The sequence below is a fragment of the Salvelinus fontinalis genome, chromosome 2 (genome assembly GCF_029448725.1).
Source record: "Salvelinus fontinalis isolate EN_2023a chromosome 2, ASM2944872v1, whole genome shotgun sequence".
Classification (NCBI taxonomy): Eukaryota; Metazoa; Chordata; class Actinopteri; order Salmoniformes; family Salmonidae; genus Salvelinus; species Salvelinus fontinalis.
Genome location: NC_074666.1, coordinates 56504568 through 56516779, shown reverse-complemented (window position 1 = coordinate 56516779; position 12212 = coordinate 56504568). Strand labels below are relative to the sequence as shown.

Below are 12212 nucleotides of genomic sequence, written 5' to 3'. Positions count from 1 at the left end.
CAGGTTTTCGCTCCACCCTTGTAATTGATTGATTAATTAAGGTCACTAATTAGTAAGGAACTCCCCTTATCTGGTTGTCTAGGTCTTAATTGAATTGAAAAAAAAAAAAACCCGCTGATACTCAGCCCTCCGTGGAATGAGTTTGACACCCGTGCTCTATAGGCACTGTAATATATTAGCACACTGAGGCAGGGATGCTTTGTAAAATAACGTTTATCTGATGTCATGGTTCAAGTGCAAGTACAGATGATCATATGTAGTAATTAGTGACAGTGCCACCATCAGGCACTCGAGGTAAATACTGTACATAATTATATATATAAACTCAGCAAAAAAAGAAACGTCCTCTCACTGTCAACTGCGTTTATTTTCAGCGAACTTAACGTGTAAATATTTGTATGAACATAACAAGATTCAACAACTGAGACATAAACTGAACAAGTTCCAAATACACGACTAACAGAAATGAAATAATGTGTCCCTGAACAAAGGGGGGGTCACAATCAAAAGTAACAGTCAGTATCTGGTGTGGCCACCAGCTGCATTATGTGCTGCAGTGCATCTCCTCCTCATGGACTGCACCAGATTTGCCAGTTCTTGTTGTGAGATGTTACCCCACTCTTCCACCAAGGCACCTGCAAGTTCCCGGACATTTCTGGGGGGAATGGCCCTAGCCCTCACCCTCCGATCCAATAGGTTCCAGACGTGCTCAATGGGATTGAGATCCGGGCTCTTCGCTGGCCATGGCAGAACACTGACATTCCTGTCTTGCAGGAAATCACGCACAGAACGAGCATGGGAAACAGTGTTTAAACCCTTTACAATGAAGATCTGTGAAGTTATTTGGATTTTTACAAATTACCTTTGAAAGACAGGGTCCTGAAAAAGGAACCTTTCTTTTTTTGCTGAGTTTATAGATATGTTATTTCAACTCAGTGTTTCACATTGCAAACAATATGCAAATAAACTTTTTTTTACAACATAACATAGACCACAATTGTCATCACATTGTTATTATTAAAGTATTTTCAATGTTTTATTTATTATTTTCTTCAATTTTTTTTATTTTAGTCTTTTCAGTACTGGTAGCGTTTTGTCATTCTGATAGTTGATTTCACCGGTGTGTCAGTGTTTACTTTGTTGCTTTCCACTGTTTGTTTTGGTGTTGTTGGTGCTGGAGAACACACAGGTGAGTAGTTTTCTTCCAGGCTGACACTTGTTTCAGGTTCTCTTTCCACCAGATAAGGTAAGTCCATTATGGTTTCTGAGTGTGTTGTTTCATGGGTTTGTAACATGTATCTCTGGTTCCTTCTGTAGATTCGTTTTGGTTTTTGTACTATGTATGACCTTGGCTGGTCCCGTTTTCCAAGTGCAATTGCAGGTTGCCATTTGTTGACTTGTCTGATCCTTACTTGTTCTCCTTCCTTCATCACCGAAAGCTTACGTGTGCCTTGGTCAAAGTAGTGTTTATGTCTCTGTTGTCTGCTTGTGAGACGGCTCCTGACATGCTTTAACAATGTCTTTGAATCCGGAATCTTTGCCTTCAGCCTTCTTCCCGTTATTAGTTGTGCAGGTGAGACCTACTCCGTCCAGGGGTGTGTTTCTGTAGTCGAAGGAGAGCTATGTAAGGATTTCCGTTGCTGTCTTGTGCTTTTGTCTACAGGTTTTCACAGTCTGAACTGCTCTCTCAGCTTGGCCGTTTGACTGTGGAAATCTAGGGCTCGGCGTGACATGTTTGAACTCCCAGCTGACATTTATTGACTCACCAACTATATTCCATTGTCGGAGAACAAAACGTCAGGCACCCCATGTCTTGCAAAGATTGACTTTAGTGCTGTAATTATGTGTTTACTTGTTGTTCCACTGAGCTTGGAGATTTCTGTGTATTTTGAGTAGTAATCCACACATAGTAGATATTCTGTGTCGTTGTAATGGAGGAGGTCCACTCCAACTTTGGCCCAAGCTCTCTCTGGGACTGGATGAGACAAGCTCCCTTTGGTTGTTGTTTTTGTATGTGTTGCAGACTGGACATTAATCTGTTTAGCCATGCCTGGCCAGAACAGAACACCCCTTGCTCGTTCCTTACATTTTACGATTCCCATGTGTGCTTCATGTATTTTTTTCCCATCATTTTTTCTCTCATTTTCTGAGGAAAGACACGTTTTGAACTTTTGAACAGCAGTCCATCTGAGTATGTCAAGTCCTCACTGAAGGTCCAGTAGTGCTTTATTTTCTTTGCAACTTTCTCTCTCATGTCTGGCTATCCTTTTTTAACTGTTTCTGTGACCAGTCTTAACTCTTCATCTTCTGCCGTTGCTGTTTTGAATTGCTGCCCTTTCTCTTCTGAAACAGGAAGTTGATGAGCGATGTAGTTTACATCTAGCAATTTCTCGCTGTTCCTTCAGGTATGCTCGGCTCAGTGCATCAGCAATGTGCATCTCCTTTCCTGGTTTGTATGTCACATGTAGACTCTGTCTCTGTAGTCTTATCAGCATTCTCTGCAGTCTGGCTGGTGCTTTCTGGAGCAACTTCTTGAAGATTCCTTGTTTCCAAGGGCTTGTGGTCTGATTCCACCTGAACCTGGTATTGATGAAATACAGGTATTGATGAAGCTTCTCGCAGCCATACACTATCACCAGTAGCTCTTTTTCCAATTTTAGCGTCTCTCTTTTGACAGTCTGTGAGGGATCTTGACCCGTATGCGATTGGCTGACCATCTTGCAGGATGACAGCTCCCAAGCCTTCTGACCTTGCATCCACAGATAGTGTCAGTGTTTTTGTCACATCGTAGTACTTTAACACTGGCACATTGCTGATTGGTGTTTTCAAGCTTTTGAAGCTCTTCCAGCAGATGTCTCAGTGGGGTGCTGGTGGTGGGATGAACTTTTAATTTTGTGAGATAATGCAAAATTCCCATGAACCTCTGAAGCGCTGCTTTGTCCTCTAGCTTTGGCATTTCTTGTATTGCTCTGACCTTTTCGGATTCTGGTTTCAGGCCTTCTTTGCTTGATGAAAACCTGCTCCAGAGTGCTCAGGACCTCAGACTGGGGCAAAGGTTCACCTTCCAACAGGACAACGACCCTAAGCACACTCTCCAATTTTGGGCTAGATTTCCCTCTAGGTTCAAAGTAGTCGGTGGTCTCATTTGTTCCATAATGTTGAGCTTCCCTTTGTATTACTTTTTAACTTCTGACACCATGTAATATATTAGCACACTGAGGCAGGGATGCAGGTAAATTAACGTTTATCTTATGTCATCGGTCAAGTGCAAGTACAGATGATCACATGTACGGTAGTAAATACTAACAGTGCCACCCTCAGGCACTCCAGGTAAATACATGTATGTACATGACAGGCACAAAGTCAGATTCCACAGCCACAAAGTCAACATTTTAGTAATTTAGCAGACGCTCTTATCCAAAGTGACTTACAGTGGTGAGTGTAAACTTTTTCATACTTAGCTTTTAGGTCTTAATTTAAGGTTAGGGTTAGGCATAAGGTTAGCGGTATGGTTAAGGTTAGGTTTAAAATACCATTTTAAGAGAAATTGTAGAAATGGACAGGGTTCATTACTTTGTGGCTATAGAAGCTAGCGACGACCGCCCCACCCTTGTCCTGCTCCTCCTTCCAACTGTTGGGGTTAGTGGTATACAGGGTTCCTTGGGACATCCCTACCCTAAACCCTAACCCCTACCCTTACCTAACCTTAACCCTTACCAGGAAGAGTATCTGCTGCTTTCGCAACAGCTAATGGGGATCCTAATAATATACCAAATACCGTAACCATTTTCAATTTCAACTTCAATGGGGTAGAGGCATCCCAAAGATACCGGATAGCAAGGACCCAACTGGTGGAGGTGTGTCATCCCATCATCATTCTTTCAATGAATTCTACAATAGTCTATTACAGGCGTATTAACATGTTCTTCCTGCCACACACACACACACACACACACACACACACACAAACACCCTCTGCTATCCTTTCTGTGACATGACCATCAAATAGGTTTGAAAAAGTCAGACAATTTCAATGAAGAGCTTTTATGTACAATACACATAGAAATAAAGTAAAGTGCAAAAGTCATTAGAAGTAAAAGTCTCATTACAGTGAGAAACGGTGAGTGAATTACGTAATACGGAAACATCATTGTTTAGTCACATAATTAGTCTCACATTACCATAACAATTCATTTATACATGTGTCATAATGTGTCTTGTGTTTTTCTGTCTGTGGTCCGGCAAGTTGTTAAAACAAGATCTGGAATAATGTTTGATGCACTTCATGGAAGGTTTTTTTCCCCCTCCCACTCTGAACATCTGTGCATGTTTCGAAATGACTTACGTAGCGGAGCATAAAACGGTATTTCTATGGGATACAGTATCTCTTTTAGGCAACTATTCCAACAACAAACTCTCACAGTCAATACAATATTCTCTTTCCCTTTATTATCTATTCTTGCAGATATGTGCATAATGTGTATGCATATTCACCCTCTAAAAATCTCTCCTCTCAACATCTCAAGTCCAGCCTGATGTGCCCACATGGAGTCCTCAGAACATATCCTCTTCCACACTCTGAAGGAACAACAATACCACATGCAACACAAGCAATTACTGAATCACAAAACAAGTGTCATGCTACAAAATGAGCATTCAGTGTTTCCTAGTGACTGGTAGGGCTTTGAATGATGTTTTTCAACAATTCCAGGAGTTGTCTTCCCCTGTCACAATTTTTTTCAGCTCAGCGATGTGCAGTAAATATTTGGCTCTCCAAGAGGGAAGTGGAAAAGTTGAAGATAATGGAGTCCCTGCTTCACCCCTCCTCCTTTTTCAAATCAACTCCAACATGTTCCAAGACAACAAGCATTTGACTGACCATCTGAATGAGCAGTGTCTTTCTAAGTCCCCTTTTTGGACTCCCATTCCTAAAAAGAAACAGGGCACACATTTAGTGTTTGTACATAAAGTACACCTACGAGGGCTGATCTTGCTGTACGTTTGTTACAGTCTGCGTTCTGATTGTGATATAGAACATTGAGACACAGTGCTACTTAATTAAACAGGTTCATGTCAATGGGTGCCCTGGATCTTGTTTTATGACAGCCTACCTTGGCTTTCTGCATGACGTTCCCCTTGCTAGATGAACAGATGGATGGGGGGCACTTCCGCATCTCCGCAGCACAGTTGACTGGCATGGATGCCTCAGTGTATGTGTTGTCAACTTTACTGATCCGGACCTGGACATACAGTACGAGGAAAGAGAGCTTGAGAATGTCTGTTTATGGGTAAATAATACTATTTCTACGTACAATACTCAACAAAACACCTCAGATGGAAATACATGCTAAGACAGTAAGAAATCTTCAACATAAAAACCCGAATAATGCTGTCACAATGGCGTGTATAAGTGGCAGAGGAAGTCAGGCGCAGGAGAGTCAAATAGAGTGTAGAATGGAGTACTTTAATTAAAGTCCTAGTAATCTGCTCCATAACACTCACGGAAAAAATATAAATACAAATCTGGGTACGAAGACCCGTCGCACACCTATACACAATTAACACAACACATGACAACGAACAATCTCTGACAAACACATGAAGGGAAACAGAGGGTTAAATACACAACAGGTAATGAATGGGATTGACAACAGGTGTGTGGGAAGACAAGACAAAACCAATGAAAAATGGATCGATGATGACTAGAAGACCGGTGAAGTCGACCGCCGAACACCGCCCGGACAAGGAGAGGCAACGACTTCGGCAGAAGTCGTGACAAATGCAAAGCAGTGTTGGGGTCAATTCAATGAATTCTCAATCAACTGAAATGTAGAAGCAATTTTTTTCAAACCTTGGCCCATTTATTTTATTATAAATGTAAATGACTTCCTGAATTGGTTGCCTTCGATTCGAATTGACCCCAAAAGTATACGGTTTAGCTTATCTACAATAAACCATGGTCTAGAGTAGACTTGATATAACTCTTCGTGATGTGCTGTAGGCGAAGCTGTAGGCCAGGTACCTTTCTGGGGGGTTTGCTAGTGGGGGGTTTGCTCTCTGTGAGCGGCCCCAGCCCCCCTCCAGCCAAGGACTTCTTTAGGTTCTCCTTCACCTCATTGAGACGCAGCTCCAGGTCCACCCGCTCCCCCTCCTTCCCCCTGCAGCTTTCCTCCAGCTGGGCCAAACGCTTCTCTAGCTGCTTCTGCTGCTTACCTGAACACAGTCACACACAGTCATCCATTTGTTAGGCTCCATGGCTCCTCAATATGTCTGAGTGATGAATTCCTCTACTGTGGCCAAGCAGTAGGTGGACCATTAATCTATGCAAAAGAAATGGTCTAGGTTTGCCCTCTCTATTTAAGGAAATTCTATACAAGTTTAAATGTGCTTTACTTTCTTACCTGTAGCATCCTTCAGTTGTTCCTTCACCTCTTTCCTATCATTGCGTAATACGAGCAGGGCATTTTTTATGACCTCTCGCTCCTTCTCCATCTCTTCTTTCTCTTTCAGGTACCTCCTGGCATCCTCCTCGGCTCGTGTTTTGCCATACTTCCCTGATGCATACTGATTCGCATCTAAAGACAGAGAAACCCCGGAAATACATTTCTGAGTGGTCACATTTATACATCATATAGGTATTTTCTAGGCGTACTCTAAAAAGGTGAGATAATGTCCAATTCCCCCCTATGTTCCCAGCATCACACACAGTCTTGGCTGACCTTCGGGGGACTTACTGGAGCCGTGTCTCTTTATGGTGACTAAGGAATCCGCCTTCTCTATCTCTCTGCTGCTGGAGAAGGAAGAGTGGCGTTTCACCTGCGCTCCTGGTCTGGGTACTGGCTTCTCTGGCTGCTGTGGAGGGAAGCGTAGGGAAGCGGGAATCGGGAAAGGAGATATGATGAGAAAGACAGGGTAACAGGGAGGGAAAGGTGTGTAAGTGGAGAAAGATATGAGAGAATAAAGAGTTGAAAAGAGGTGATGGCCAACGATGAGAGAGAGGGAGGAGAGAGGAACGAACAGATGAACTCTGTCACTAATGTGTGATATGTAAAGTTTGGTATTGGAAAACTTACTGGAAACATTCTGTTTTTGAGAAACTAGACCACGAGTTAAATAAACTAACCACTTCAAGTTGAGTAAACTGGAATGTGAGAGATGTATCACAAAGTATTACAGTCAAATTGTGAAAGCTGGATTGAATGAAAAGACTTGACACAGCTGGATACACAGTTGGATATGACTGTCATACTTTCCAGCAAAGAGTTTTCCCAAAAGAGTCAGGGCTGTGTGCGAGATCTCTGTACTGCTTTCACAACTCAGAAGTGCTCTGAAAGAAGCTCATCAGAAATCATCCCTGGAACACTATCTACCCTCCCACATACACACAGAGGAGCCGATCGACTTTCAGCAGGCCTTCAAACTGCGCTAGAATAAAAAGCCCTCTGACTCCTACTCCCTGAGATATGAGAGGATAGTGGAACAGATCATTCATCAACTGGATCCTTTAAACTTCAGCTGCAGTTAAGGGTGGACACAGACGTGTGGATTCATTCGATTTATTGTAAATCTCCTTACCAATACACCCTCATAAGGAACCTCATCATAGGTTCTGGTGTCTGTGGAGGCGCCACTGGAGGAGGTAGCCCAACTATGGGACAAGATGAGGAGGAAAGAGACATAAGCATTTACCAATAATGACCATTTAGCATTAGCAAATGTACTCCCATTACAATGTAAAGCACTTTGAGCATTTAGAAATGATCCCAGGCCAAAGGGCCCCACTCTATCAGACTCACAGGAAGGAGTGTCTTGCTGCGTCTGTGATGTTAGTGATGGTGTCCACGTCCACATAGTCGTAGTGCAGGGCCTCTGGGGTGGTGGCGCAGCCAGACTCTGCCAGCAGGACCCCCAGCCAGCGGCCCATCTCCTCTGAACAGCTGGCCTGATGGACACACAGGGACACTTACATCATCACATGTCACTGATCCCAAACGGGACTAGAACCCATGAGACAGACCGGAGATACTGGGCAAGAGATTTAAGTCTGTAATAGGGGAGAAAATATCATACATTGGGATACAAATACACACACGCAGACATACCTCCAATGCAGCCACCTCGTTGCCTCCTTGCAGGATGCGGAAAGCGAAGGGGTGCTTGGGCCCCAGTCCAGGTACGACCTCGGCCCCATGGAGGACCACAGCGCTGACGTGAGTACGCAGGTCACCCCTTTCTTTGTGCAGGTACAGTGTTCCACCCTTTACACAGCACCATCTCTCCCTCCAGCACTGGTTCACAAGCACATTTAGATAACCTGGGGACAAGGGAAAGGAATACATACATATTCTCACTGTTGGACTTTCCATAAAGGTTATTCTATGGGGAAGTGGAAAATAACAGGTTTTAAAGGTGGGAGGACAAAAGAAAGATGATAATGGTAACATAATGCAGAGCCTGGGAGGCTGCAGAATCTCAATTTGCAACACATAAAGCTGCAGTAATAAGTAGCTACAACTAGCTATGCACAGGGTTCAGCCCAGAGATTATGACTGAGAGAGAGAAAAATGTCAAATATGACATGGATGCAGTGTGCTCACCACAGCGGGGATTGTCGTCACGGTAGGAAGAGGTCAGAGTGTCTCCTGGGAGAGGAGGCTTCTTCTTAGAGAAACTGATGATCCTGTTGATCTTCCGTCCAGCCGCTCTGCTCATAGATCCCGTCAGCTCTGTAAACGCCCCCCTCTTCCCCTTCCCTGAATAGAAACACAAAGTTGTTTACAAATGTGTCTGAAAACACCTCTTTTTGTTAGGAGTCTTATTTACCAGAAGCTAAAGTTATAATGTGGCACAATAGTTTTGTTTGTTTGGAAGTCTCCCCGCTCTGTCTATCAGGTGCTACTCTCTCTGCCTTGTGTACGTACAGTATATGTCCTTTGATGTCACTGTGAGACAAAGGCAGGAAGAGGGCAGGAAGGATGTTTCTGCTCTGAGCCACACTTCCTGTCTTTTATGTGCTTTAGGTAAAACATCAAAATGTTTACCCCTCTTCTGACCCAAGAACATGGATCACTCTCCTTGTTAATTCATTTTTCTCCCTTCTCTATGTTGACAATCTACTACCCAACATAGTGCTACATTTCACTCTGCTTGGGCCTGTGACAGTTTAAAATACAGAACAGAATGTTTTTCTAAAATTAAAATACAGATCCTCCTTACATCTTGTAACTGACGTGGTCTCTCACAATGCAGAACTATCAGAATACAGACAGGTAAATACAAAGCTGCAGTATGTATATAAGAATACAGCCATACGGGGATGTTCAGGTATTTTGAGGTTGATTGGAGCCTAACCTTGGTCACAGTTGTCCCGGAGCTGACCAGAGGGTAGGTTGTCACCAGTGGCCACGCTGTCAGAGTCGGAGGCGTGCTTGTCAGCTCCTACTAACTAAGACAGAAGACGGGAGGAGGGGAGGGATTAGGTTATTTTATTTAATTTTTATTTTACCATTATTTTACCAGGTAAGTTGACTGAGAACACGTTCTCATTTGCAGCAACGACCTGGGGAATAGTTACAGGGGAGAGGAGGGGGATGAATGAGCCAATTGTAAACTGTGGCGGCACATGCCATGCTCGCAAGAAAGGCATGTCACTGTACTTGTGCACGTGGCTTTTGAAACTTGAAACACACACACGCATCCACTCACTCTCACATACATACAGTTGAAGTTGGAAGTTTACATACACTTAGGTTGGAGTCATTAAACCTAATTTTTCAACCACTATAGTTTTGGCAAGCCGGTTAGGACATCTACTTTGTGCATGACACAAGTAACTTTTCCAACAATTGTTTACAGACAGATTACGGTTTGCAACTGCACATGGGGACAAGGATCGTACTTTTTGGAGAAATGTCCTCTGCTCTGATGAAACAAAAATAGAACTGTTTGGCCATAATGACCATCGTTATGTTTGGAGGAAAAAGGGGGAGGCTTGCAAGCCAAAGAACACCATCCCAACCGTGAAGAACGGGGGTGTTAGCATCATGTTGTGGGGGTGCTTTGCTGCAGGAGGAACTGGTGCACTTCACAAAATAGATGGCATCATGACGGAGGAAAATTATGTGAATGTATTGAAGCAACATCTCAATACATCAGTCAGGAAGTTAAAGCTTGGTCGCAAATGGGTCTTCCAAATGGACAATGACCCCAAGCATATTTCCAAAGTTGTGGCAAAATGTCTTAAGGACAACAAAGTCAAGGTATTGGATTGGCCATCACAAAGTCCTGACCTCAATCCTATAGAAAATTTGTGGGCAGAACTGAAAAAGCGTGTGCGAGCAAGGAGGCTTACACACCTGACTCAGATGCACCAGCTCTGTCAGGAGGAATGGGACAAAATTCACCCAACTTATTGTGAGAAGCTTGAGGAAGGTTACACAAAACATTTGACCCAAGTTAAGCAATTTAAAGGCAATGCTACCAAATACTAATTAAGTGTATGTAAACTTCTGGCCCACTGGGAATGTGATGAAAGAAATAAAAGCTGAAATAAATCATTCTCTCTACTATTATTCTGACATTTCACATTCTTAAAGTAAAGTGGCGATCCTAACTGACCTAAAACAGGGAATTTTTAGTCGGATTAAATGTCGGGAATGATGTAAAACTGTGGTTAAATGTATTTGGCTAAGTTGTATGTAAAATTCCGACTTCAACTGTAGACCCTGCAATGAGAGAACGATTTCCAGCTAGGACATACCCACATGGTGGCACACTGCCTAAAAGTCCTTATCGTCTCAGAATAATCCTGAAATGGGTTCAACAGTCTGTCTGTCCAAAGCCATATATTTAGGCTGTAATGAAATCACTCTGTTTTCCTCTATGTGGAGTTTCAGTTACTGATCGCTAGCCCTTTACTTTGACAGCTGTTTCCTTCCCACAGTCAGCAGGCAGCATGAGCGTCAACCCACCTCTGATCGAGTGTTGACACTGAGTAAACACACCATCATTTTAACTGATAAAGATCAGGCAGTGTTACACCAGGGGTGTCAAACAGGGAGTATGTCTGTCTGTCTCTTCACTGGACTGTTTTCATTCTGCCTGGTTATTTACTATGACAACAAATGACTACAAAGAGAAGCCATGTGGATATATCAATTAAATTCTGTATCTCAAAGAATTAGATTTCACCTCCTTCCTATAAGCCTCAATTATAGTGTTATACAAGAACACTATCCATATCAGATTTTGTATGTTGTTTATTAGTTGGACACGCATATTCATGAACGGCTTTGCCAGATGTCCTTTTTGGTGGGCTAACTCGTGAATTGATGTGATGTATTCAGGTGAGCGGACACCTGGGGCGATTGATTTGTGAGTCGCCCTTCGTGCCCGCTGCCATACCCTATAATTCTCTACTTCTTCGTGGCTAATTTGTATACAGGTAGACCAGAAAAGACCCGTACCTGATTGGCAGATGAGTGGCAACCCTGATTAGAAGCACCTGCTACTTATATGTTGTTCTTTACAAATTCTTCTTTGAATTAAAAGACAATTGTACCTACACTCTGTAGAAGGCTGTAAAGCCGAAACGTCTGTGTACACTATCCCTGATGCAGTGGGAAAAAAAGAATGCAGGAAGCTTTATGTGACATCTTTTTGAGTGCGGACCCATCACACCTCTTTGTTTGTCTGGTTACTGCAGCATGGTGATATATGTGGATGTTAAACATAGCTTGTGAAAGCACCAGTCCCAGAGTGTCTGAGTCTGTTTGAGGAAAACAGGGGATCCCATAGGGGTCTATTCAGTGCAAACAGTGTGTTGGATGACAGACCTATAGGTTGAGTGTGGTAGCCAGCGGGGTTACAGAGGGGAGGCCCACCTTGTCCAGATCTTTCTTCCTCTGGATCATAGGAGAGGAGGAGCCCTCTAATCCGTCATTGCTGCTGGCCTGACTGACCACCTCCCGGATCACCTTGAGCCATCGCTCCGCCTGTTCCTTGCTCTGGACAGCCAGCACCAAGGCCTCTCCCCCAGGCAGGGAGAAACGCAGCTTGTGCTTCTTGCGGCGTGCGTCTTTGGGAACGTAGATGACGTTACACAGGTTCAGCGGCAGCTCAATGTGTGGGCTGCTGTCTTTGATGCTCTTGTAGCACTGCAGAGAAAGACGCAAACAATCGTTTTTTTATACTCTATACTTTTTTATACTTTT

At 43.4% G+C, this 12212-nt stretch overlaps 1 protein-coding gene across 8 annotated transcripts in view; it reads right to left on the bottom strand.

Annotated features, from left to right (window-relative positions):
• Nucleotides 1–4028: 4028 nt before the first annotated feature.
• LOC129821585 (actin filament-associated protein 1-like 1) overlaps nt 4029–12212 on the bottom strand; it is a 36308-nt gene continuing 28124 nt past the window's right edge. For 3 of the 8 annotated variants that reach the window (XM_055879240.1, XM_055879252.1, XM_055879248.1), the window contains exons 8-18: nt 11883–12155; nt 9352–9445; nt 8598–8753; nt 8103–8314; nt 7797–7942; nt 7576–7648; nt 6720–6852; nt 6402–6575; nt 6023–6213; nt 5112–5240; nt 4029–4928 (exon numbers count right to left, since the gene is read on the bottom strand). In XM_055879240.1, coding sequence (XP_055735215.1) covers nt 4902–4928; nt 5112–5240; nt 6023–6213; nt 6402–6575; nt 6720–6852; nt 7576–7648; nt 7797–7942; nt 8103–8314; nt 8598–8753; nt 9352–9445; nt 11883–12155 — 1608 coding nt within the window. In that variant the 3' untranslated portion in view covers nt 4029–4901. The remainder of the gene's footprint in view (nt 4929–5111; nt 5241–6022; nt 6214–6401; nt 6576–6719; nt 6853–7575; nt 7649–7796; nt 7943–8102; nt 8315–8597; nt 8754–9351; nt 9446–11882; nt 12156–12212) is intronic. The other 5 variants (XM_055879246.1, XM_055879250.1, XM_055879251.1 and 2 more) reach the window with 4 other exon arrangements.